This window comes from Delphinus delphis, chromosome X, assembly GCF_949987515.2.
Source record: "Delphinus delphis chromosome X, mDelDel1.2, whole genome shotgun sequence".
Taxonomy (NCBI): Eukaryota; Metazoa; Chordata; class Mammalia; order Artiodactyla; family Delphinidae; genus Delphinus; species Delphinus delphis.
In genome coordinates, this window is record NC_082704.1 from 45,347,619 (window position 1) to 45,360,895 (window position 13,277).

Consider the following 13,277-nt stretch of genomic DNA (forward strand, 5'->3'; position numbering starts at 1 on the left):
AAAAGAGTGTTGCAACAACATATTACCTTGCATTGATTATCTGAAAGCCTGTGTTCAGTGCAGGATGAAAAGAAATACAGATAATAACATGAAAGACATTTGATACAAGTAACTAATAATATTGTGAATTTCCTACCAAAACCATTATTCACCTTGTAATTCAAAATTATCAATAATTAAGTGCAATTATTTTGCACTTCATACCTCTTTCTTAAAAAACGGAAGCACTTCATACCTTTGTTTATATCAATGAGTTGTTTCTTTTTCTTCTGGCGTTCTAACTTTTCTTGTTCAGCTTTCTCTTTTGCAAGCTTTGCCCTCCTAGTCTTCTCTTCCATTTCTTTTCTCTTGTTGTTTTCTTTCACTGCTTCCTGTACAAATAAACAAAGTTAAACAAAAATTATTCCATTACGTATATATTGGAGGAGTTGTACAACATTAAAATTCTATACACACAAGTGTGGGTGCTCAGAGATGGAAAAGTATTACAGCAGCTTTGAGGTACATTCATATACATTTTTTTTTTTTTTTTTTTTGCGGTACGTGGGCCTCTCACTATTGTGGCCTCTCCCATTGTGGAGCACAGGCTCCAGACACGCAGGCCCAGCAGCCACAGCTCATGGGCCCAGCCGCTCCGCGGCACGCAGGATCCTCCTGGACCAGGACACGAACCCACGTTCCCTGCATCAGCAGGCGGACTCCCAACCACTGCGCCACCAGGGAAGCCCCCATATACTTTTGAGAGAAAGAAATAATCGTAAGATAATTCTTCTTGAAAAAAAATTATATGTAACTCAGGCTTTAACTGCTATTACCTGGGGTGCTAGAAAATTCGAAACATGAATGTTCACAGATTTTTTAACAATAAATATATTGTCTCTGTGGTTGAAATATGAAATAGTTTTGATACATAAGAAAAAGTTTAGGGCTTCCCTGGTGGCGCAGTGGTTGAGAGTCCGCCTGCCGATGCAGGGGACACGGGTTCGTGCCCCGGTCCGGGAAGATCCCGCATGCCGCAGAGCGGCTGGGCCCGTAAGCCATGGTCGCTGAGCCTGCGTGACCGGAGCCTGTGCTCCGCAACGGGAGAGGCCACAACAGTGAGAGGCCCGCGTACCGCAAAAAAAAAAAAAGAAGAAGAAAAAGTTTAATAGGAAAATATGGCTTAGCAGGTATTGTACCACTCTATTTTACATTTTCCCCTTATCTGAAAAATGGTTTTTTTTAACTACGTGATAAGATTTTTGTAAGAAAAATGAGATACATTTATAAAATACTTAGAACACCTTGTCTATGACAATGATAGTGGTGGGTGGGTGTGGTGGAGGTGGTCACCATTCCATCTATATTATTACAGGAAAGAAACACCTGCACGTTTAATAGCTTTTTACATGCCAAGATCTTTAAGAGTGCTGAAGCATATTTCAAGCTATTGTCTATTTTATTTTGGACAGATTATCTGTGGAACTCAAGGTAATCAGTACATTCCAGTAGACCGTATGGGAGAACGCTGGAGTAAATTGTTCTGCTGGACTAATAGTATTTTAGAGAATAGTCATTTTAGAGAAATCACTAATGCAGAGACACACCGACTGCAAGTTCCTTCCATTAAGTTGTTCTGGGTTTTTTTCCTCTTATGATTCATCAGACATACTTCACAGCATGTACCAACTATCTCACAAAAGCTATTTTGTTCCAGAAATCCTAAAGAAAAGGATTCAATAACAAGAATACATCTACAAGCCTTGGCCTGGAGGTATCTATATTGAAATATTTTTTCTTCATATTAAAAGGTAATAGTAGTTTTTAAAAGCCTTGAAAACACTTTCAAAAAAATTCTCTTGACTTGCAAGAATTATTGTTACCTCCCCCTTCTCCTGCCCCTGTAACACTAGTACATCTAACATTAGGCTAAGAGCACAAAATAATCTGGCTCCTGCAGACAAACTCAAAGACTACCACTTAAAATAAATTTGAATAATAGAGTCATAATTTTAGAACAGGGTTTCTCAGCTTCAGCACTACTGTCATTTGGGGCAAGACAATTCTTTGTTGTGGGAGCACCCTGTGTCTTGTAAGATATTTAGCAGCACTCCTGACCTCTACTGACTAGATGCCAGTAGCACCCCTCCCCGGTTCTGACAACCAAAATTGTCTCCAGAGATTGCCAAATGTTACCCAGGTTGAGAACCGCTAACATAGGGGGTTTCATAGAGATTAATTTATTCACCCCAAATTGCAAATCGTCTGCTCTGCTGAATCCAGCTTCTTTTTGCAGATGTGGAAACTGGGTTCTGAATGAGTTTAAATACTTGCCTAAGGTCACACATTTATGTAATTGCAAGGTTGGGAAAATAACTCATGTCTCTCTTCTCAGGGTTTAGTGTTTGTTTTATTCTTCATGGCAGAAAGACAATGTGGATGACACCAAAAGCACAAACAACCAAAGGGAAAAAATAGATAAATAAGACTTCACAAAAACCAAAAACTTTTATCCATCAAAGGACACTGCCAAGGGAATTCCCTGGGGGTCCAGTGGTTAGGACGCGGCACTCTCACTGCCAGAGCCCAGGTTCGATCCCTGGTTGGGGAACTAAGGTCCAGCAAGCTGTGTGGGGTGGCCAAAAGGGAGGAAAAAATAAAAACAAAAAAGAACACTGTCAAGAGAGTGAAGAGATAACCCACAGAATGGGAGAAAATATCAGCAAATCATATATCTGATAAGAATATATAAAAACTCTTACTACTCAACAATAAAATGATAAATAACCCAACTAAAAATGGGCAAACAATTTAAATATCTTCTGCAAAGAAGATAAAGAGCCAATAAGTATTTGAAAAGATGTTCAACATCATTAATCACTAGGGAACTGCAAATCAAAACCACAGTTCACTTCATGAACACTAGGATGGCTATAATAAAAAACAACAAAACAGATCATAATAAATGAAGAATTGGAGGAATGCTTTGTATTGCTGGTGTGAATGTAGAATAATGAGTCATCCTGGAAAGCTGTCTGAGTTCCTCAAAATGCTAAACATAGAGTTATAATATGACACAACAATTCCACTCCTAGGTATATATCCAAGACAAAAGAAAGCACGTGTTCACACAAAAACTTGTACAAGAATGTTCACTAGCAGCATCATTTCTAATAGCCAATAAGTGGAAACAACCCAAATGTCCACCAACTGATAAATGGATAAACAAAATGTGGTACATATATATCCATATGATGGAATATTATTCAAGCATAAAAAGAATAAAGTACTGATACATGCCACAACATGGATGAACCTTAAAATATTACGCTCAGTGAAAGAAGACACAAAAGGCCACATATGGTTATGATTCCATTTATATATAATGTCCAGAATAGGTAAATCCATGGAGACAAAGTAGATTAGTGGTTGCCAGGGGAAGGAGGAGGGGGGAATGCAGAGTGACTGCTAATGAGAATGGGGTTTCTTTCTGGGCATGATGAAAATGTTCTGGAATTATGTAGTGGTGATGGTTGCAGAACCTTGTGAACATACTAAAAACCACTGAATTGTATACTGCACAACAGTGAATTTTATGATATGTAAATTATATCTCAATAAAAAATAATACAATTTAAAAAAGTAGATGTTTGAAAAAGGCAGGATTGAAATAAAATTGTAACTTAGAATAAAAAGACAATGTGCAAAGGCAATACATTCAGGCTCTGATATTAACAAGTTGCATGATCTTTGGTAACATGAGAGAAGGTGAGTAGCAGAGGAGGGAAGGGAGGTTAATGCTTGTGTACATTTTATTATCAGTCAAATCTCTGATCTGGTAAACAATCAACCAACATCTGGGTGTGAGGCAGGAGGTAGATGGGCCACCCCCTGCAACCCAGGGAAAGCAATTGGAGATTTGTTCTCTGTGGACCGATACTCCAAGATGAGAATAGCAGGACAATTGAGAGAGGAGGCTGGGCCCTGCCCAGCTAGAAGATAGGAGACCACATTTTTCTCATTCTCAAAGTCAAGGAAACCTTCCCAACTAGAAAGCTCCTTGGAGGTCAAAAAGGGAGGGGGCGCCACCCCACAGTAAGCGGTGCCAACTACCCACAGGCCTCTTCGGTAGAATCCATCTTGGCTGAGAGACGCGTGCGCACACAGGGGAGGATCCTGAGCCAAACAGGGACTCTGAACCAGGCAAATCAAAAGAACCGGCCATAGGAAACCCGACCTCAATCTCTGGCCGGGAACCGAAAGCCTGCTTCGAGCCGAGCCGCTGCAGGCTGAGGCCACCTGAGATCAGGTGGACTCTTCCATTATCAGTCTAATGGGCTATTTAACTGCTGAGTGCTGTCATTTATTATGAAGATGGAAAAAACTGGTAACTTGCGTTTGTATTTCTTCCTTGTTCTGATAATAACAGCTAGTGTTTAATGGAAATTTATTATGTGCCAGGTGTTTTAAGTAAATAACTTCAAATATTTATAGAAAACCTAGTATTTGTTCTCATTTTACAGATGCTGATACTTAGGTTGAGGTAGGTTAAGTGAGATGCCCAAGGCTACACAGCTACTTAAGTACCAGAAGCACATATGTTCACTCACATTACCATGATGCCTTCCAAGTAGAGTTGTCAGATAAAAAACAGGACCCTCAGTTAAACTTGAATTTAGATAAACCGTGAATCATTTTTTTTAGTGGAAGTATATCCTATTCAATACTTGGCATATACTTATACTAATAAATTTCATGCGATATGTGGGACACATTGATACTAAAAATTATTCATTATCCATACAATACTTGGGATATATTTATGTTAAAAAAATCATGTAATATTTGGGACACATTGCTAACAAAAGATTTTTTCATGGTTTATCTAAATTCATATTTAACTGGGCATTCAGTATTTTTATGTGATAAATTTGGGAATCCTATTCCCAAGACTGTTGATTTTTTATAAGCATCCTTTTATAGACTAAGATTATGTAATGAAGACAGTAGAATAATTATAAAAACACAAGAAAGCCCAAATCTAAACTATATTTTGAGAACAGAAATGTTGATATAGATCACTGATAGGCATTATGTGATTCATGGACCTGAATCATACTATTTCTGTAGCATTCTTCACATTTCATTCCTTTTTCTTTCTTAAAAATAGAGTAAAACTAAAAAAATAGTTTATATAAAAATCTGAACTAATGCAATTCGGGGTAGAAGAAAATCAGTCAACAATATCACTAAATCACTAGTAGAGAAATTTGGCATATGTGAATAGGTTAAATTTCTATATGAAAGGTAGACTTGCAACTGGCACTACTAAAACACCATGAATGTAAATCTATAAACAATGAAACAGACCAAGTAAAAGGTTCATCAGTTCACATCTTAAATGTTTTAGGGATAAATTTAACTACAAAACAGTCACACAATTTGAAATGGCATGTGCAATCCCAAAGAGACCGAAACAGAAGAAGAAAATAATTTCTGTGGTTTGGCATTAATAGAAATGAATGAACGCATCTACAAAGGCATATATTTTTCAAGCAACACAGACTGTGGAGTAAGATTCAGTTCTGATATCACCAATTCTGTCTTCATGAAGAGGCCTCATGAAGGCCTAAAAAGAACATCCTATTCCTCTTGGTGGTTTCACTCTTTGACTCTGGCTTTAGGAAATTAGGGGTGGGAAACACGTGCCTGTTTACTTCTCTCTCCTTAAGAAATAAATTTAAAAAGAGAAAGGGAAATCTTAACTATGGTTTCATATCAACAACCTTTAGTTTTACTAGAGAGCAAGACAGGAAATTTCAAGACTTTGTTTAACTCTCCCAAAAATGTGAAAGCCGATGGGGAGAGAACCCTTTTGAGGGATGGGATGCATTCTTTTTCACCCTAATTCCTATAAAACAAAACCCAAATGATTAAAAGAATAAAAGCAACAGGAGCAAATTTGAGCTCAGAATTTTTTTAAAAAAACCTTTAAATAATTGACTGTGGTTAACAACACTGTATATTTGTTAAGCCTCACTAAACATTTTAAAATGCTAACTCCTCTACTTCAACATGATTCTCAAGTAAGCGTCAATCATTATTTCTTAGGGCTGGGAATGCCAGCTGATTAGATTCTGTCAATGTACAGAACTGTGTTCTGCTAAAAGGATGCTGCTAATTGAGAAAGTTTTTTGGTAGTAACCTCATACAAGATAAGAAATGTTTACAGAAAAAAAGTCTTAGTTTTACTGGCATATCTATTTTTCAAGAGTCAGGAAAAAGCACAGAAGGAGCAAAATGTAACAAAAATTGTCTCTAGGATTTACTGCAAAATGTATTCACTAACCTCATTTTAAGTCTCTCACTGATTGTAAGACTCTATTGCCTTACTGAAAAGTATGAATAAATTACAAATCTTATTTCCCTTGTTGTACATAATTAACAAATGAGACCTATGGACTAAAAATGTCATATGCAAAAAAAAAAAAAAAGCTTATGTAAATGCTAAGACCTCTCATATATTCCAATTAAGCTTTACGAAATGGATGAAACTTTTTTCGAAAATTCCAAGAGGCTCAGATGCCAGCTTCTTTCATGTCAGGTCTACACAAACCCAGCATCTTCTAACCTTGTGATATTTAAAAACAAAAATCACCTCCCACCAAAACCCTTTCCTTACTCCCATTGCCTTCAATGGCTTTTTATCCCATGCTCACTTCAGAAGCACTTTGTGAACACTGTGATCTCACTGGAAGCCAAAGTATATTTGAGGGATGGAGAAGTGGAGCAATTAGGAAGAAAAATGGATCTTGGAGTCACCTTAACCTGGTTTCATATCTAAACTCCCATCACTTATCCTAAAAGCTGTGTGACCTTGAACAAGTTAGTTACTTCATTTCTCTGAGCTTTAGTTTCCACATCTGTAGAATGCAGACACTACTACTGAAATCGCTGGGTTGTTAAATAGATTAAGGGAAATAATGTTTATATAAAACACTGAAGACGATGCCTGGTACAGAGAAATGCTCAATACATGATGGCAGTGATTATTATGTGTAAAAGAAACATCTGAAAGTTTAAACAGTAAGCACATGTTACCTCATGTGTTTTCAATAGTTTATTCTGCACAACCCCCTCCCTCTTTTTTGGAAGACATGAGGATGATGTCTTTTTGGAAGACATGACCCAGGACTAGAAATGTAGCATCTTGACACCATCTACCCTCATAAGCATACTGAACATAATTTATAACTGTACCATATTATTGGCACCTAAGGTAATTTTTAAAATCCATATATATCACCATCACTTGGCACTCATGAAAAAAAAAACTTAGAAATGTAATCTTTTCTCTTTTGAGTTTTGGATCATCCTGGGTACCTGTGTGAATACACTTGTCAAGATTGTGATTCATTTCAGTATCGGAAGCTGTGCTAGAAGAGAGTTACATAACCTTAAAAGAATGTATTGGAAATGTCCTGGTGAACAAATTGGCAACATTGGTGCCAGAGGCACACTGTGATCATGCCCCTGAGTGTTTCTTCATACATCAGGGATATTAGAAGGATTCGCAGATGGTACTGAGTCAAATCATTTGGCAACAATATAAAGAAACCTGGTACGTATTATATTGAAAATCTTTTTATACACTAAATGTGAGTCACCGAGATAATTCTTTAATGAAAACTCAATGAAATAGGTGAAATTCTCTCCACACCTTTTATCTTGAACTGTCCTAGGACCTGATCCTCTTTTAGCTTTAATTCAAACAGTGCTTTTGGAGCTCTTTTTTTCTTTTACCTTCTTTCTGTTTTATGCTAACCTCTTTAGAATTTGAAATTGTTTCTTTTAATCACCTCTTTTAAAGTAACATAGAACACTTAAAATTTAAATCAAAGAAGAGCTGGCTTGGATACTGTACATTTCTATCTTTCTTAGATAGGTATGATGATTCTACGGCTCCATTTTTTAATGCATCTTGTTGATAAGATTTCTAAAGTTTCCTGACCCAGAAATTTTATTCCCAGAGTAAAAATAATGGGAAAGAGGCCTATTTATTTTGTTCCTCTCAAATCAGGACCCATAATCCAAACACTCTGAGTAGAGCAGCATACCCTTGTGAACACAGGATGGCCTTTAGGAGCTGAGAGATCCGGTTTAAATCCTAGCTGCCTAGCGACCATCATGCTTTATCACTTTGGGTCACTTACTTAACTGTGTTAAGCCTGCTCTGCTGATCTACGAAATAACTGTACTTCACAGTGTTGGTTTGTGATTTAATGTGATATTGCATCGAAAGCAATTAAGCACAGTGCCTGGCACATAGAAGAAGTATGCAGTAAATGGGCTGGTTATTATTATTATATAATTCCACAGTTGGGCAGTACCAATTCAGGATCTGTACTCCATTTCCTCTAGCCCAGGAGCAGGCTCACATATGCTCATGTGCACTGGGGAGAAGGAAGACTCCTTTTTGATATGGAAATCGTGCAATATCAGTTAAAACTATGAAGAAATGAAACACACAATCTCTCTCACACCCCAAACCTTTGAACAGATGACAGAAGTTGCCTTCTTGAGCCATGAGAAAAAAGATATAGATAAAATGAACGATAATTTTTTGGGGAAAATTCTGGGGTTTATATACTGTATTTGACAAATCTAAGGAACAAAAACATCATAGACCATTTTGCTATGTAGACTAATAATGAAATACATGCATTGTCTTACTTAAGGTTCAACACACCTTATGAGATTGTGGCAAAAACAGAGGGATGAGGTTTCCTGGGGAAGGCAGTGGATTTTTTTTTTTTTTTTTTTTTTTTTTGCTGTTATTGTTTGTTGTTTAACATCTGGAGTTAGTTCTGTCATCACCCTGAGAAAATGAAGCACATACTCTAGTGCCATTTGATGTGGAAATAAGAAGTTTGCTTTTCTTTCTTTTGTGAGTATTTATCTCAGAATGTCATTCACTTGGTCTGCTTAAAGGAGAATTAGTCTACACTCAGTCTTCTACCCCAGGTCTCACGAAACTTTCTTAAACTTTCCCCACCTGACCCATAGGAGGCTGCTGGTCCTACTGGAAAACCATCTACTGGAGGATTTCAAAGAGAAGAGAAGATGAACATTATAACCTTTTTGCTGGTTGGGGTTCTCATTTAATTCCAGGCGTAACAGGAGGCAAAAAAGGTAGAGATGGAAAGGTGGTCCAGACCAGTGAACTAGGGTTAGAGCAGCAATGTCCTTTCCTTGTCCCAGAGATGTGCTGAGCATGACGACGAAAAGGAAAGGCAATCCTATGTATGATGCCTTTTCATCATTTTCCAAAAAAATTTTCTTTAACAAAATTCTCCTTCCTTCCCATTTACTCTGCTTCACATAGGTAGATACCTACCACATTCTTTGCTTGAATTGTTCTGGCTGCTAGACATTTCTGCAATTTGCTGCACTTGCCTGTAACCAAGGGTAAGGGTTACTGGGAAACACAGATCCCAATATATGTTACCACTACTGATGTGTAACTTGGGCCGAGGTCCCTATTTGTTAGTACAAGTGAGTGAAAATCCTAAAGAATACCAAAGGTCATAGTAAATCTGGACTCATCTACTCTTCCAGGTCTTTGTCAGTCCCATTTGAGAATGATCATGGCAGGTTACAAATGGGAAGAGACAATGTGAGCCGAGATGAATTTTTCAGTATTTGAACAAAGAACTGAACTACCAGATGATTAGAGAAAAACCTACATAAGATGGTAGCAGTGATTTGGGCACAAATTTGGGCTTTCCATTAAAAAAAAGGAAAGAATCCTACCCTTTAATTAACATCAAACAACTTTAGATGTTCCTTTTCTCTAGTTTCACTGTGTTTAGAGGGCATGTTGGATTGAAGGAGTCATGACAAATGCTCAGGGCAAAGAATTTTCAGCTGCAGCAACCACACTGAGAGTCAGTACCTTTGAAGACTCTATCAGCACCGTAATACTGCTAAACTTTTTTCTTTCCCAGATATTTCCACTTATTATGGTGCAAGCGACCTATAAAATTCCTCTTATGGAAGATCTCATGAATACTTCATCAACCAGTCAACTGTGATTGTAACTGAGAAGTCTAACTTTCTCATTGGGGTAATTGAAACCTTGATTAGCTTGCTCGAGTGCTTAGGTGTCTCAGTAATAGACACCGAACATATGTACTGATACTGTAGTTAGATGGAGATTTAAATTGTGCTCACTAACGTAAGTAACTATGGTATGAATCACAGAGATATAGGCTACATAACCAAATCAAACAAAATAGATATTTTCTGCCCTCTTAGATTCCAAAGATGCTATGTTCCTTCCTTCCTCGACTACACTGCCCTCTTCCACCCTTAATTTTTACCTTCCCCTAAAGCTCTGTCCTCAGCTCATTCCCCCTCCTTCCTTCCTCCTCCTTTCTCTCAGTCTGTTTGTCAGAGAATCCATCTATTCCTACTCAGAGTTGAAGAAAAAAAGCCCTTCCAACAGCCTACAAGGCCTGACGTGACCTGGTCCCCCCACTACTTGTTCTGGGTCATTCTGTTCTATCCCCGCTGGTCAACTTCCCTCAGAGACTTTCCACTTGTGTTCTCTCTGCTCTCAGACAGGGCTACCGAGTCTCTGCTTCAATGTCTTCTAATCAGTGAGGACTTCCCTGACCACCTTACATAAAATAATCCCTAATGAACTTCCTAGCTCCATTCTTCCCTACTGTAGTCTTCCTAACATAAAAGGTCAAAACCTAGTTAAACTTCAGATACGCTTCTCGTTTTCTAAGAACTGGAAGCTGGAGTTTGTCGATTTACATAATAATAGTTTTCAGCCTGGGAATTCTCAAAACATGAAATTACCAAGAACCTCTCTATACATAATTCCCTACACATCTCATATTTCTTTATTGTGGAAAATCTGAGTGGCCTTGAAATAAGCATCATCCACCTTCGAATGGTGGGTTTCTTTCCTAATCATCCAAAGGTTGTGGCTCACTGACCTCTACATTTATTTTCTTAAAAATGCCAATGCTTAGTGTTTCTGAGGGCTGAAATCCATGACGTTTGTCACAGGGACATAGCGCCACACTCTGCAGTGAAAGTTCACTTGTGTAGAGATGAGTGTTTACATAGAACCTCCAACGTTAAAAGAAAAAGATGTTTTCTAACTTTGAAAAGGAGATCTTTGTTTTGAATGAGATATTTGCGTGATCCACACACGTTCATAACACACAGCTCTGCCAGTGATCTTTTGGTTTAAGACCAAACCGTCTCAGGTTCGGGAGGAAAGTTTAGATGAAAAGTTCCTTGAGTTTATTTGTATAAATGACTCCCTCTTGGCAGAGGGGAGACTCATAGAAGAAACTGATCTGCTGCAGAAGAGGAAGCCAGTTAAGTGAATTCCAGTACATGTTCACTAAAGCAGCCCTCTCTTGTATTCAGCACAACCAGCTTACTGTTCAGCCTCCTTAGGAAACAAGTAAAAAATTAATGCATCTTTCATATGCTGTACATATCAGGAGGTTTGACAGACAAACAGATCTTTGCACACTAGTGTGGTCGTGAAGAGAATCTCAAAGGTAAATTATTCAAAATGAGAAGAAGGAAGAAAAGAAGACTGTTATGTGCAAATCTCCTTGTATATTAAACTTGCAGTTGGTTACAAAGCGGTCATGCACCGATAATGAAGGCTGGATGTAATCCCCAAGGCCTTCTTTTAAAATTTGCCTTACAACTGCAAAAACATGGGATCTGAAGTTGGAGGAAAAATTGCCTCTCCCGTCACAGTCCATTAGAATGCTGAACTCTGATTAGCTAGAAGTTAATCGACAATCTGGAGCATGGAAGAGGTTTTCAAATGCTGCAAGTTTCTGCAGACATATTTTTCTTAGTAGGTATTGGAGTATCCCTCTTTCCATCTGGGAAAGAAAAACAATTGAGTTTGACATGCCTCTATGGACCTCAACTTGATTAAAATCTACGAAGCGCTTTGGGCGCCTATAGGAAGTTAATCTATAACTTAAAAAAAAATTATTTTGAACTAAAGGAACAAAATAAAATTCTGAAGTGACTGATAAGATATTTTAATGGGAAAGCATCTTGGGGAGGGGTGGGTGGGGGGAAAGGGCAAAACAAGTGGTCTGTTACAGCTCTGAGAGCTGAGTTTACAGCCTTATTACTGTCAGCATCTTAGAAGATGCAAGAGGCAGCACAATCAATTAGGTTTTTGATGAGACCAATTTGGGTGGGTTGAAAAGCACCTTGGAGACTTGGAAAAGAATATCAGATTACCTTGACAAGTAGAAATATACACTCAGAACAGGAAAGACCCTCAAGAAATGCTCCAGTCCTCTGCCTGTGAATAGGGTTCCATGACCTCCTGCAGGAACCTATGCTGATACTTAATCACTTCTAAGAGGAAATACTTCCTGATGTCTAATTAAAAGCTGTCAGTTTCTTAAGCCCATATCTTGTCTATTGGCTGCTGAGAAATAGAAACCTGGTCAATATCTTCCTTGAAAAATTCCTCTCTGAGGTATAACGTGTCCCCAGGAAGCACTATGGTGCCTGAGTCCCACAAAAGTAAAGCTGATCCTCAAATGCAATGTGGGGGAATTTCTGACTTTGTAGGGTAAATGCTGGAAGGAGGGATGAGGTAAGAGAGGACCTTAGGAAAATTAGTTTGGACTCCAAATTAAGCCGCTCAACATCATTTTCTAAAATAACAAGTCTCAGGCTTCCCTGGTGGCGCAGTGGTTGAGAATCTGCCTGCCAATGCAGGGGACACGGGTTCGAGCCCTGGTCTGGGAAGATCTCACATGCCGCGGAGCAACTAGGCCCGTGAGCCACAACTACTGAGCCTGCGCGTCTGGAGCTTGTGCTCTGCAACAAGAGAGGCTGCAACAGTGAGAGGCCCACGCACCGCAATGAAGAGTGTCCCCCGCTCACCGCAACTAGAGAAAGCCCTTGCACAGAAACGAAGACCCAACACAGCCAAAATAAATAAATAAATAAATTAATTAAATTAAATTAAAAATTAAAAAAAAAAATAACAAGTCTCTCATACAGAGTCCTCTCTATAAATTTAATAATGTTTAGGTTTTCCCTTGGGTCTTCTCTCCTTGTTGCACATTATTTTTTAAATTATAGGTTTCTCCATCCTCATACGTATGTCTCTCCCACCCCCAAAAATGAACCAAGCTGGGAAAAAAATACCCTAAAAGATGGGCTAACCAATATCTAGAGTAAGGCTATTCCCAGTTTTCCACGCTCTAATTCTCGCAACACAT

General features: G+C 38.3%; 1 protein-coding gene across 1 annotated transcript in view; it reads right to left on the minus strand.

Annotated features, from left to right (window-relative positions):
- Positions 1 to 13,277, minus strand: part of DIAPH2 (diaphanous related formin 2) — an 890,580-nt gene that overhangs the window by 200,716 nt on the left and 676,587 nt on the right. The window contains exon 26 of the mRNA XM_060003112.1: positions 236 to 371. Coding sequence (XP_059859095.1) covers positions 236 to 371 — 136 coding nt within the window. The remainder of the gene's footprint in view (positions 1 to 235; positions 372 to 13,277) is intronic.